The sequence below is a fragment of the Protomyctophum bolini genome, assembly GCF_963924005.1.
Source record: "Protomyctophum bolini genome assembly, chromosome: 1".
Lineage (NCBI taxonomy): Eukaryota > Metazoa > Chordata > Actinopteri > Myctophiformes > Myctophidae > Protomyctophum > Protomyctophum bolini.
Genome location: NC_137862.1, coordinates 47,697,819 through 47,712,266, shown reverse-complemented (window position 1 = coordinate 47,712,266; position 14,448 = coordinate 47,697,819). Strand labels below are relative to the sequence as shown.

The following is a 14,448-nucleotide window of genomic DNA, read 5'->3' as shown; positions in this document are numbered from 1 at the left end:
CTTTTCTGAGTAGCCTATCAAAAGACACTTTACACGGGGGGCATGAGAAAACAACACATTAAAAACAACTTTATTAGGGGGGAAACACCAAGAAACGGCCCATGTCCTATACTGTATATATTGTTTTTATTAGATTTTTTAAGTGAAAAAGTATGTTTTATTGAATGTATTACCTCTTCTGATCAATGTACTGTATGATGAGCACATGCAAGCGTAACAGATTGTCCAGAATCACGGTTTATAGTAATACCAGTAAAATAAGAGTAGGAGTAAAAACAAAGAAAAAAGGATTTGGCGTGACGCTGACATTTTCCAAAAGACAACTGGACACAACAGTGTGTACATACTGTAACACTATACACAGAGTCTAGCCACAGAAAGGTACCAACTGGACACAACAGTGTGTACATAACACTATACACAGAGTCTAGCCACAGAAAGGTACCAACTGGACACAACAGTGTGTACATAACACTATACACAGAGTCTAGCCACAGAAAGGTACCAACTGGACACAACAGTGTGTACATAACACTATACACAGAGTCTAGCCACAGAAAGGTACCAACTGGACACAACAGTGTGTACATAACACTATACACAGAGTCTAGCCACAGAAAGGTACCGCAGAGAGCCGGACAAAATGATAACGGAGCCCCCCCGTTAGTCCAGAATTAGAATAATGTGGGTCAGAAAAGAACCCTCTAACTGAGCCCTACTGGATAAAGGAACGGAGAGGCTGCCTCAAGGTGATTGTGGGTTTCAGTGCAGCCCTCTGATGCACCATGTCGGATGTTTTGGCACACAACTAGCTAAAACATAAGGTCCAACCCAAACTAAAGCTCTAAATATCAGATTAATTCCAAACCCCACCGTGGATCCTTTCCACTTCAGAACCCATTCAGAACGGGAACCCGTTTTGGTGTTTTAAACTAAGAATTATGTTATACTTTATAGCTATTGAAAAATAGCAGATCTAAAAGTAGGTCTGCTATTTTTGAAAAATCGTAAAAATGCGGCGCACATCTTTGAATATATATTCTTTCAGATATAAGAGATAATGTTTTTTTTTTTTTTTTTACGTCAGGCCTAAATGGGGTGCATACTAGTCATTGGTTAGACATGGGTTAAGGTTGGGTTTAGGTGTGCTTCCCCGTGGGAGGTTATAGGTTTAGGTGAGGGTTTGAGATAGGTTGTAGTTGTAGGACTAATGACTGGTCTAACCAATGACTAGTCTAAACCAAAAACTGCCTAAATGGGTTAAGCCATAGAAACACAATCATGTGAGGAGCTTCGTTATAGACCATAGAGCGGTGCCCGTTGGGCACTGGCCTACTTGGAACGATGCAAGTTGGAATTGCATGCCCCCACCCAGTTATTATGTCTGTGTTCACTGTTATGCCTGTATGTGGAGTTCTTTGTCAGGCATGACCAAATATGGAGTCCATGTGTGATGTCGGAATAGGCTAGCTCCATATATGGAGATCTAGGGGTGATCAGGTGTGATCAATATTGGCTAATTTGGGCCCTGTCCAGAGCCTGGGCAGAGGCTTTTGTGGTGTTTCTGGACAACGGTGTATCCCCCCGGGCACTGCACTCCCTGTGGGAGTGTGGAACACGTGTGTCAAATTTTAAGTCGGTGGGGCGATCGGTTCTCGAGTTACGTGGATTACAGACATACACATAGATATATGTTAGGTTCTTAGCTTACGTATGATTCTTAATATTTATGTATTTGATGTACCATGTGTTGTACTTGCTCTGGATTAAGAGCGTCTGCTAACTGCCTAAATTGTAAATTGTAGGAGCTGCATTTTTATTTTATTGTATTTTTGTATTCATTCATTAATTTGGTCCCCACATTTGGTACACATAGTAGTCAAATAATTATGTACACACCCCAGATTGTGTGTGCAGCACAGACACACACACACACACACACACACACACATGCGCGCACACACACACACACACACACACACACACACACACACACACACACACACACACACACACACACACACACACACACACACACACACACACACACACACACACACACACACACGCACTTTCCATTGGGACAATAGGTTTTTTCTTTTGCATACAGTAGCTAACTCACCCCCTGCTGAGGCTTTTGTTTCCATTATTCATATCTCCAATTAAGCGGCCTGTCACCCTCCCACATCCACATATGCAGCAGGCACACGCACACACACACACACACACGCACACGCACATGCACATGCACACGCACACACACACACACACACACGTCTGTGCATCTCATTCCCAGCGCCAAGGTGTGACCTTCTCTACGTCAGCACGCTTCCTGCTTTCACGCTGTACTCCCATGGCGCGCTCTCTCTCTCTCTCTCTCTCTCTCTCTCTCTCTCTCTCTCTCTCTCTCTCTCTCTCTCTCTCTCTCTCTCTCTCTCTCTCTCTCTCTTCCTTCGCTTATACGTTCTCCGCAGCGTTATTTTCCCTTTAGCTGGCTCATTCATTCTGTTTTATTTAGTGTAGCCAATTATTTTCAACCCCGTTTTTTCTCCTCGATTTAGCCGTTATGCCAATTAATGCCTCCCACACACACATTCCTGTGTCGTCACTGCTGTTCTACAGTATTCTATATACTGACTCAGCTGTCAGTGAGGAGCCCCCACCGGGAGGACGTATACTATACTCCTCCCGCCCAACACTCCCTGCTGACAGGCGCCGCCCCTTATAGCCCGTAGGTGTACATATACTGTACATGCAATGACCAATATCACTGCCCGGCTTCCCTCCCCCGAACACAGGCTAAAGCCTCACTCACACCTATACATCTAGCATACAACAATGTTGCATGGTATAGATGTAAACAATGGGTAAGTGTCATGGCCGCCCCAATGGAAGTCACATGGTTTCACACAACATTTTTGTTGTACGGCTGCTCATACAACAAGAATCTTGTGTCAGACCATGTGACTCCCATTGGAAATGCATTGTGAGCTTGCAACAGTCTCATGCATCAGCCATACCACAATCTGTTGTGCAGGTGTGAGTGAAGCCTAATTATGTTCACACAGACACCCGACAAAGCCGGATGCACCACGGTGGATTGGAACCCACAACCTCCGCTCCGTGGGGGTGGGCAGGAACAACCTCCTGCTGTTTCCAACATGACAGCCATGTAAACACACACACAAAGTAATTTACAGCTAAACATTGCTCTCAAAAATGTTTATTGAAATCATTTGAGCGAGAAATAGACCCGAAAATGGATTATTTTTTGATCAATCCACTGTTTTCCGACTGTGCTGCAGCTGGGCAGACGCCGGCCAGCGCGACACTTACGGGAATACTTTCATTACCAAGAAAGGAAATGCGAGTCGTTTTGGGTCAATTTATGAATTTATGTATTAAAGTATGTCTTGTCGGAGGTGGTTAATCAGCCTGAAAGGGGATTTATCTGTAAACAGTGACCACTCAGCCATGCATTATCCCTTACTTTAATATTAACACATACAGTATAGGCCTACAACTCAGACCCTCCACTCAGAGAATCAGCCATCATCTGCAGTAAACACCACAAGGAAGGAGGGGTCGTGTAGGCACGCACGCACGCACGCACGCACGCACACACGCATGCATGCACGCATGCATGCACGCACCCACACACACACACACACACACACACACACACACCTGAATAATGGCATCGCCTGAAATCAATTCATCATTCGTCGGCCCCTTATCCTTCTGGTCTCATAGCTTGTTTGCATGTAAAGAGCAGGGTAAATAAAGCTCAGGTGCTTTGTGCTGTGTACACCCTCTCTGGGGTAACTGGAAACCAGATAAATGTAAATGTAAAGCGACGCGTGGGTGTACGTGACGGACGGCCCCACACATGTGTTTGAGTCCAATTTGCGCCTGCTTAGTGGCCCAGCTTGCTGCATGCCGCCAGTGGTGGAAAGTAACTAAGTACATTTACTTAAGTACTGTACTTAAGTACAATTTTGTGGTATTTGTGTACTTCACTTGAGTATGGCAAAATTTCAATAGGCCTACTTTTACTACACTATATTTCAGAGGGAAATATTGTACTTTTACTCCACTACAATCATTTGAAACCTTTAGTTATACTATAGTTATTTTGAAGATACAATACAGATACATTAACCACTTTAACCCTATGCATTTCGGCCATTTGAAAATAGCCGATCTACAAGCTCACAGTGTGTAACGTTGCGACACATTGTGAGCTATGAGATCTGCTATTTTCAAAACGATATATAATGAGTATACTTTTACTTTTTGTACTTTTAAACTAAACGGAGCATTTCCATATTGCAGTATTAGATACTTTTACTTAAGTAGAAAGCGGCCAGTGCACGTGAATCATCATGCAAGTCAAAGCTCTCTGTGCTGAGCAGAACATGGCGGTTTAAATCTCTCTACTAACCCATGGGGACTCGTTCCGGATTTACCTTTACCGCGCGGACCTCGCATGACACCTCGAGTGTAGCGATTATGTATTCATGAAGGCGGGCTTTGACAGCAACAGGGACACGCTCTTGGCGCGCTGCTCAGGGACAGCGATGAGAGAGTCGTCTGCTATATACAAAGTATATACGTCGTGGATTGTCACAATAAAACGTTGCGGTCGGCTGGGGAACCTTGTATGTCCTCCGAAATCGCTACTTTTCCAGGGAATGGGAGAACGCTCAGCCTGTGCGCTCCGATGAATCCAATGTAGTTATAGTGAGTCACAAGCAGTGTTGATTTTGACAGCACACTTTTTAGATTTAGTCATAGTCTTTTGGATAGTTTTCATTTTAGTTTTAGTCACCTGGAATGTTTTAGTTTTAGTCTAGTTTTGGTCGACTAAATATAAGATTTTAGTCGACTAAATGTACTTTGGCGGGCCTTGATGCCGTCGTAAATGACTGATTTTACTCTTGCTTAAATTTCCGATTTGCAAGCTCACGATGCGCTGCAGTGAGCTTGTAGATCGGCTATTTTTCAGCATGCAACCACGTGCAAAATGACTTGTCTTATAAATGTATACTGGATCTCTTGACCTATCCTAACATTTTTAGCCTGGGCACCAACATTTCATGTTGTAGTATTGTTTTGTAGTCAGCAATCTTCCTGAACTTCAGGCCACGAGAGCTTTTATTGTTATTCTTCCGGATTGAGGGAAAAGGAAGCTCCGTTTGATTGTTCCTGCCTGATGACTCCAAAACAATACATAACAATAACGATATCATCCACTCCAGACCGGATCATAACGGCACTTTTGGAACAGAGACCAGGCTTTCCTCCGAGGTTTTAGTCTAGTTTTTATATGTTGATGAAATTGTCAATATAGTATTGGTCTTAGTTTTAGTCATCATAGCTATAGTTTTAATTTAATTTCCATTTCGTTTTTTTATCAAGGGTCTTAGTATTAGTCGACAAAATCAACACTGGTCAAAAGCACTTGTTAAAACTGTTCATTGGTTCAATATTAATAAAAGCCACAGACACACTTAACCACTTTCATTTAAAACATCTCCAACACATCACAATGTGCTTGTAGGTTATTGTTATTTTTCTATATTTCCTTGTGACAAAATGATGCCCTACCAATAGCCATCAAAGACTTCAAAACCACCATAAAAGAGCACCTGTCTTTTATTGCATCATTGTATAGCATTGTATGTCTTAAGAATTGAATACACAGGAACACAGTGGAGTGGTTGTGTTATTCTTTTAGCGTTATTGTAAAACTGCACAGTGTACATCTATACTGTCTGCAAACTGTTGATAAAGTATTCTATCAAGCACTGTAGTATGACGAAGTAGGGCATTCATCTTTGCCAAAAAAACCAAAAACAAAACACAAACAGTTGAAATATGGAGATGTGAGGTTTCTACCCAAAAACGGCAACGAAATGCAAAGTGATACAAAGTAATCTCCTGTTCCCACAAGATGAAATTCTTTAGTCCTCCCGAGTCGTGCCATTTGCATGACAAGCGAATGCTCTTGTGTTGCCTTCCCTTTGCTCCCCAAACAAAGGAATGTGTGTTTATTTTTATTTTTTTGTGAACCCGGTGGCTGGGGCACAAGTTGTTTTGCTATTCGTCCCCTGAATGGATTACCTTCTCAAAGCCCAGCGTTGAGGATAAATTGCCCTGCGTTGCGTGTTCCCTCTCCCCCAACCCTCCACGCCAACGTCCCTTCAGTGACAAGCCGCAGTCATTAGTGGCTCCTAAATAATGCAGCTGCGAGTTACCCCAATACCCAATAGGAGCATGCTTCATTTTTAACACAATTTTCTCACAGAAGGAACGTGTGTTGACTCTTGAAGTATTATGCAAATGTGACCAAATGTGTCAATTTGGTCACATTTGCATACTTTCGAGAGTTGACATGAACTTAACTGTGTACAGATTAACGACCGTTAACGTTATTAGTGCCAGTGTGTGTTCATCGTGTCTTGGTTGGTGCGACGGGCGGGCATACATTCATTCATGTGTACATGCACAGATCCTACACAGCATGTGTCAATGGTGCCGTGTGCGTGCGTGCGTGCGGTTTCAATCCAATCGAAATGCATTTATAAAGCACATTTAAAACAGCCGTTGGTGTTGCATAATCGAAGATAATAAATACTGTAAGACAACACAAGGGCCTTTTTAAAAGACAAAGGGACATGAACATGACAGTAAACTAATAAAAGCAACAAGCCCGTAAGATAAATAAAAAGAAAACCAACTTGTATTGTATACTGAATTAAAAGCCAATCAATAAAGACTCACGTTAGAGTTTAGCCCAGAGTTGTTCTGATACTCCTCCTGTAATATTCACAGTATTAATGTAATAACTTGTGGCTGGCTGCACTTGAAAAATTATGAATGGAATTGTCATTCATAATTTCTAGCTTTTCTTTTTTTTCATTATAAATTGTAATTGGATTTGTACTCGGTATTGAACGATTCCCAAGTTGTAGGTACCGAGATTAATTGGTATCAGGGAGGACAAAATGAAACGTGATTTAGTTTACTTTTTAAGTTCAGTTTTATTACAAACATCTTGTCTTCAGTCATGTGTCAATCAGAGCTTCACTAAATTCAGCATTAATCAAGGTGTGGCAGTTTGTTTAGTGTGGACTCATGGAGGATCAAAGGCATATATAATGCATAGGATGGAATACGTCACTGATACTAACGAAGGCTCTGTTCCATTCTGGTCGAACAGAGTCAGACGGTGCTGCTGTTGTGCATGTTGGCTCACTCTGGAAACACTCTTCTACACTTGTGTGGGTCTCAAAGTGCCCTTGAGTGGGTTCCAAATTGCCCAGTGCGGGGTCTGTAACACTCTCACAGTTATGGGGGCTCCTTGCAGTGATAAAGTGCGAGAGCCACCTGTATATAAGGGCCAGTCTAACACCTCGTCTCAGGGTTTTGGGGGCTATAGCTGCAGGAAGCAGGATCTCCTCTGATCGCCTCTATCTTCCCCATGAGGCTCCGCTGAGGGGCAGAGCCAGCTATAACAAGGCTGGAGATAGTTGGCTAACGAGAGCTCAGTGTGGACGCTCTCAGTGTGGAACAGACGGCTATAGTTGGAAGGGATAACGAGCAGTTGTCGAATCTTTTCAACTGAGTTTGACATGGTTCGTATAGACACTGACGACACGGTTGAAATGGATTTTAAAGATGAGAGGTGAACTATATCTCTCAGTCGGACAAAAGATCAATTCAGCTGTTGCAATGGGATACAACGTTCTTATAAGATCCACAGCCGTCGGCCGTGCGTTAAATTATTCCGTTTTTCTTGCGGGCTCCAACTCAGTTGGAGAAGTTTAATCCCCGATTCACGCTTCAAGGTAGACTCTGTTCAAGTAAATCAATTACTGCAGGACGGCATTAAAAATGAATCACGTCGACCACAACAAGACCATGCTTCATAAATAATAATGTACAGTAGGACATGAAGTACAGCTCCTGTGCGTGCCCGTGCATCCTGTGGCCATGCACACAGACATGTATCAAAATTGTATTACTCTAGATATTTTTGGGGGCTTTATTATTTGATAGTGTACACTGTACACTATGAAATGATAAAGGCAGAAGAAGCCCTGTATACACACTGTACAGTAAGCTGATGGGAAAAGAGAGATATGGGGAATGACTCACAGCAGCGGTCGTCAGGATCGGGAGTCAAACCCCCAACACGCTGTCAAGGCTAGTATAGGATTAGCAGCCTATAGGTGCCCGGACCGCTAGGCCGGCCCGGGCCACAGACATTACATTTTGCCATTTGACCACCAGTGGTCCCCATGCAGCTAAATGGACCCTTAGTAGATCTTTAACTCTTGAGAGAGTGAAATGAAACTGGTCCATTTGGTTTCATTTTACGCTCCCAAGAGTTAAATTATTGTTAAACACACCTGCATTACTTAATTTACAAGAAGTCTACACAATTAGAGAATGTATTGTTATTTTGATCAACGTTTGCCTCTTATCTCTCCTAATGGCACCAATTGGGGTCTCGGGGGGCTAAGGGCCCTATTTTGCGTGTCTTAATTAACCAGGTCTTATGACTTAACTTAAGACCTGGAGGCATGGTCAATGCTGTTTGGCCACTCAGAATAGCCAAATGGCATTGGCCACGCCTTAAGTAATAAGACCTGGTACTTAAGACACGCAAAATAGGGCCCTAAATGTCATCAAATGTTGGTCCGTGGCTGTTAATGCAGAATAAATAATGGGCCTTGACATGAAAAGGGTTGAAAACCACTGCTGTAGACTCCGCATCATCTCTGTTTAGGCAGCACACCCACACCCTCATCTCTCTCTCCCTCTCCCCCTCCAGGCCAAGAAGCAGGACCTCCCCCGTGAGGAACAGGGTCCGTCCATAAAGAACCTGGACTTCTGGCCGAAGCTCATCACTCTCATGGTGTCTGTGATCGACGAGGACCGGACAGGTTACACACCCGTCATTAACCAGTACGTATAACGTGTCACTGTATTTCACATAATTAAATGGCAATAATGACTGAATTAATTAACCATAACCCTTTATAAGAACTGGGGTATTTATTTATTTTACTAGCATATGTACAAGCTTGCAGTGTGTCACTTTGTGCCGCGCTGGGAGCTTAGGTACATCTGCTTGAGAAGCACCACTGTCTAAAACCACTGTTTTCTGAAAAACGTATGTAGCTTATAGCTAAAAGAAATGCTCTAAAGATGACACAGATGCTTTCCCAGATTGATTGAGTTAAACAAGCAACAACCTCTGTAAATAAATAAAGTCCTGGCAATCTCAGAAGGGCTTCCAAATGTTCTGTCTTTTCTGGTTTGCCAGGCATTGTTATTATATTCCCCAATAGAGAGTATGCACATGCATGATTTTCCCATCAGGACACGCCCCCTCATCTAGACTGAGTGGCAACACATTGAGCAGCATGGAGTTTGGAAGCACTCGTTGGAAACCACTCAACCGTCCTGCGTACCACCTGTTTCTAAATGTCACATAGTGAGGCAGCAAAATGTTGTATTATTGAAAACAAGCACTTCCAAACTCTGACACTTAGAAAAATTATCAAATGCAGGGCATTTCTTGACAGAAAGTAGCTCATAACGTTTCTATGGTGGATTTTCATGAAACAAAAACTTTGCAGATAGAAAGAGGATAATTCAAGCTTTTCGTACAGCTGTTGGTGAGTTTAACATTGTTTAATGCAATCAAACAGGACTTTTCTGTTTGGATGAATGGGCTGTCAAGGCCAGAAAGTAGTTTTTTGCCACTCAGTGGGCGTTCCCGCATAACTTCCAGGTACGATGATGTCACGCACATACCCTCTATATTTCCAATACTTGAAGCATATTGTCTTGCCGGGTAGCAAGCAGTTTTGCTCGTTATTGTACATGAACACATGGGAACGTAGCTGTGTGGGTGGCTGGGGTGCACCGTGCACACCGCAGGGGAGGAAGACTGGAGGAGAATGAACTCAAACGCATCACGTGACTTGAAGAAAACCCGAGCTCTGCTTGCATCAGCAGAAACGAACAGAGATGTCTTTTAGTTGCAGTTTTTCTCCCTGTGTGTCTTTCTCAGCCCACTGCATTTTTTTCTTGCTCTTTCTTTCTTATTTGTTCTCTGCTTGTTGTAATAATTGTAATGCCTAAAACATACTCGTCGTGACTTAGTCTGGGCATGTTGAGCCAGCTGGTAACACATTGCGCCCACATAGAGAGAGATAGAGATATACTTTATTGCGAACTCAGTGAGCACTTACTATGAGACCTAGCAGATCATGTCTGTCTGTGTGTCTGTGTGTGTGTCCCCTTTGTGCCCATATATGGAGCTGAGCGATTTGTGAATCACTCAGCTCCATATATGGGCACCAAAGGGGCCAGGTCCACATATACAGTAACAGCGGGACAGACACACAAACAGACAGACAGACATGTACACACACGAGCTGCGTTCGCTTCACGCGTTTGCGCGTCTCACTTGTTAGTACATACACGTGTTAGTATTAGTACATACATACACGTGTCCCAAACTGGGACCAAAAATAATCACATTTGAACTGGGGACCTCTACACCCTGACAAGCACGTGGACCGGTTCCACAGATAAGTATTGAGAAAATAGCCAAACCTTAAGCTTGTAAATCGTCCATTTTCGCACAGTTTGACAACTATGTAATATTTGACAATTTGGTGTTAAAAAAGGTCTTAAGAGTCTTAAATTGTTAATTTAGAAACGTTGTTTACTGTTGAGTGAGAACAAATTGTTGCACATTAAGCTCATATTATGTAAAGCAGGAAAACGATATGCACATCCCAGTTTCAGAAGAAAAAAGTGGAGTGTCCTCACACAATGTAATTCTGCTCCCTGTCTTTTTTTATTTCAACCTATAAATACAACAACGTTTCGCCCCCTCCGGGCTTTCTCAAGTTCTGCACATTAAGCTCAATCATCTGGGGGACAAACCGTTTTGGGGTCGATCTCAAGGCACAAGTTTAAAACCATGTGCCGGTTCCAGCGTTATAAAACTGGGCCCTATAGCAGTGTTCATATACCGTATAGCAACGACAGCCTATAGAGCTGCCCTGTCATCATCTCACAGTAATGCCTGTGACAACAGCTCCACAACACCTCTGAACCACTGCCTGAGAAAAACGCCTGTGAATGTTTTTTTTGTCGTGTTAGTTCGCTTTTTTTCTTTTTCTTTTCCCCCGCTGTGGATGGAGGTCTAAACCCTACTGGCTCCGAAATGCTGTGTTACTCCCTGTATGTACTGTACTGTATGTATGTAGGTCGATCGAACACAACGGTTTTGTGATTATATAGTTCTTAGAAACCGAGAGCTGGGGAGCGTTGCTGTCACAAGCAGCAGCTATACTGCCGCTTCGAGTGCGAGCGTCGTCACAACGAAGCTCATACGAGATGCGAATAGAGGTTGTCGCTCCTGCGCCATGCCATGATGACATGCGTTTAGGGGTTCGCTCCAGGTTCTGATTGTCTAGCGAGCCTTGAACGCACCGTGGGAGTATGAAGGAGAGAGCACAAGACAATAGAGGAAGCCTAGAGGAGACAGAGCAGGAGGAGGGGGAGGGGGAGAGATACCGCAGACAACAAATATTGTTTACTGGGCACTTTTTGTTTTTGTTTTAGTTTTTTTTTGGTTCTTATTTGTCGCCAGCGAGGAGGATAAATCTTTTTTAGTTGTCACCGAGTTGGATGTTGTTCCACATAAAGGTGTGTCTGAGGACGACCTAGAGAGAGAGTGTGTGTGATTGTTTGCCCCACGGAAACATCCGCGCCGAGCAAAAATGATTACTGTTCCGGACGAAATAGTCTTGGGCGATTGTGCTTGACAGGGGTGGTCTGTGTGTCGGGGGGGGGAGAAGAAGCGGATTTTTTCAGAGGAAATTGACCTTCCTGTGGAGTCCAGGCTCTCGTTGTCGTCTGTATATGAATGTCCGCCCATCACCCGCCACGCGAGGACACGGATAATTAAACCATTGACGTTAAATGTTTGACTGGTAATCCATAGGCCTTCAAAATAACAATTTGCTCACCAAATGAGTCTCTCTCACTCTCTCTCTCTCTCTCTCTCTCTCTCTCACTGGCATTAGCTCTCCTGCTCGTTTAAAGGGGAATTCCACTCATTTTCAACATTTCCTTAGCCTGTCTCTGAATTTCAATGGAGAAGTGACCATAGAGTGACCATAGAGCGGTAACTTGTCGTAAGGTGTCAGGGCCGATTCACAGAGCCGAACCGACTTTTATTCGGCTCTAAAATAGGAGTATGAATCGGCCCTCACACTGACACCTTACGTTTTCGTGCTGCGTTTGGTTACGGACCCCCAACTCAAAAGGTTTTATGCCATGTGCCCCCAGAAGAGATTTTGATGACTGTGATGTTATGTCAACTAGTATTGCTGGGGACCCCTGGAACCCCCCCCCCCCCCCCCCAAGGACCCCCTCTAGGGCCCCTTTGGTTCTATAGAACTGGCTCCGTTCTTTATTTTCTATGATGATTTATATCACATCTGTATCATCCAACCTTGTGACACGTCCACTTTGGTTCCCACTCCAGGGCCAGAAGAAGTCTTTTTGGTTCCAGTTCTGAACCCAACTTTGCTCTAAGGATGCGAGCAAAAATTGGACCCATTCCTCACAGACTCTCTTACTGTATCGTTCCGGAACACTCTTGACATTAAATTGGCCCCTTTTTTCAGACAGAACAAATGAGGACAGAAAACTATCTTTCTTCGAGACCTTTCTGTATCGGCAACAACAGGAATATATACTGTAATATATACTGTAATATATACTGTAATATATACTGTAATATATACTGTAGCAACACTGATCATAGGACACTGGTGAGATCTGACATTCACCTGCAGTGACCAGTCCGTACTATTGACCGAGGCGTATCTTGTCAATATATCAAAGGATCTTTGGTTCTACTTAGTTGCACTGTGCATTGTGTGTTAGCAGACTGCATTTAAAACAACAGTTTTGTTGGACCAAAGTGTATATTTCTGCTGTCAGAAAGAAACCACTTATGTAACTCCAAAATGTTCATTTGTCAGGAAATGAAGAAAACCTCATATATGTTTTTATATCAATGCAATACTGCCTCATCAAAGGTGTTGTGACATTTCTTTTTACTTCCATGAGAGTGGGACAGGTGGTGGAGTTAGTTGTTTTAGAAGACAGTTTGAGGGTCCAATGGAGTTAAGAGGTTTTGTCTGAAGCGCTTTTTGCTACTTTCATTGGTTCAATATTTTCAAAACAGCACTGTACCCGTGGACCCCCACGCAGGCTACAAATGCTATCTGTGTTTTGGTTTTGGTTTGGATTGCCAGATTATGTGACCAGGTCGATGAGAACAAACCCAAAAGAAGCAACCAGTTTCATCACTTGAGCCCTATTACATCAGCTATTTTAAAAAGGAACATGAAAGCAAGACCAAATAAGCAACTACACTTCAGAAATAAGCCACGGGCAACTAAAGCAAATATGAATATTTAGCTATGCTACAGGAAAACTAGCCCAAAGTCGGTTATATTACGCAGAACTGGCAACACTGCAAACACGCGCTGCAGGCTGCTTTTTGCAATGTGCATGGGGAACAAATAATGTTCTCCGTGGTGAAAATAGCCGATCTACAAGCTCACAACGCTCTGAGCTTGCAGAATGATCAGCTACTTTCAGCATGCAACACATCGTACGGCGAAGCATAAGTCAGGCTCAGCCTTCACTTTGTTTTTAGCTGAGGCGACGTACACAGACACACATGGCTCCTCGTTGCAAAATAAACAGTAAGGGCCGATTCATACTTTTACAGAGTTATCACACAGCTGGCAATTCATTCAATTCTTGTTTTTATATGACCATACCATTAACAACCTATATAAGGCATGATTTTCTAATTTTCATTATGCTTTATATACTGTAGCATGTGATATGTCAAAATATCTGATATCATGAATCTGAATCCATTCCAAGCATTTTGTTTTGCACAAAAAAAACACACTCATCATTGGGCTAAATACGGCCAAACCCCATAGTTTGACACGTCATCTCAATACCGTCAGCCGGTCAGCAAGTGGATTCATGAATGTATGTATATTAAAGCCAATATTTTAGGCCAATAAAAACGTATATATACCAAAACTTCCCACTCCCCACCCCCGGCTGCCGGACTATAAGGCAGCAGAATGTTCCACAGTGTGGGCGCTATACAACGGAAAACGATGGGATATATTTTTCCCACCACCACAGCTGTGAATCACCTCCACAGTATGTCCCCCGGTTTCCCCACCTGCCTTTCCCGGCCTCCGCCGTCGAATATAAAAGGCGCGCTTGTTGAAACAGTGAGGAATTATATAGTCAGATTAGGGCCCGCCTTGCATGCTGCCACACACGTCCGTCCTGCACATCTGGTAT

The 14,448-nt window shown here is 43.3% G+C and overlaps 1 protein-coding gene across 1 annotated transcript in view; it reads left to right on the top strand.

The window, feature by feature from the left end:
- The window catches only part of unc13c (unc-13 homolog C (C. elegans)), a gene marked incomplete at both ends in the record, with an annotated part of 246,798 nt that overhangs the window by 134,555 nt on the left and 97,795 nt on the right, over positions 1 to 14,448 (top strand). The window contains one exon of the mRNA XM_080787767.1: positions 8,843 to 8,976. Within this exon, the coding sequence (XP_080643893.1) occupies positions 8,843 to 8,976 (134 nt within the window). The remainder of the gene's footprint in view (positions 1 to 8,842; positions 8,977 to 14,448) is intronic.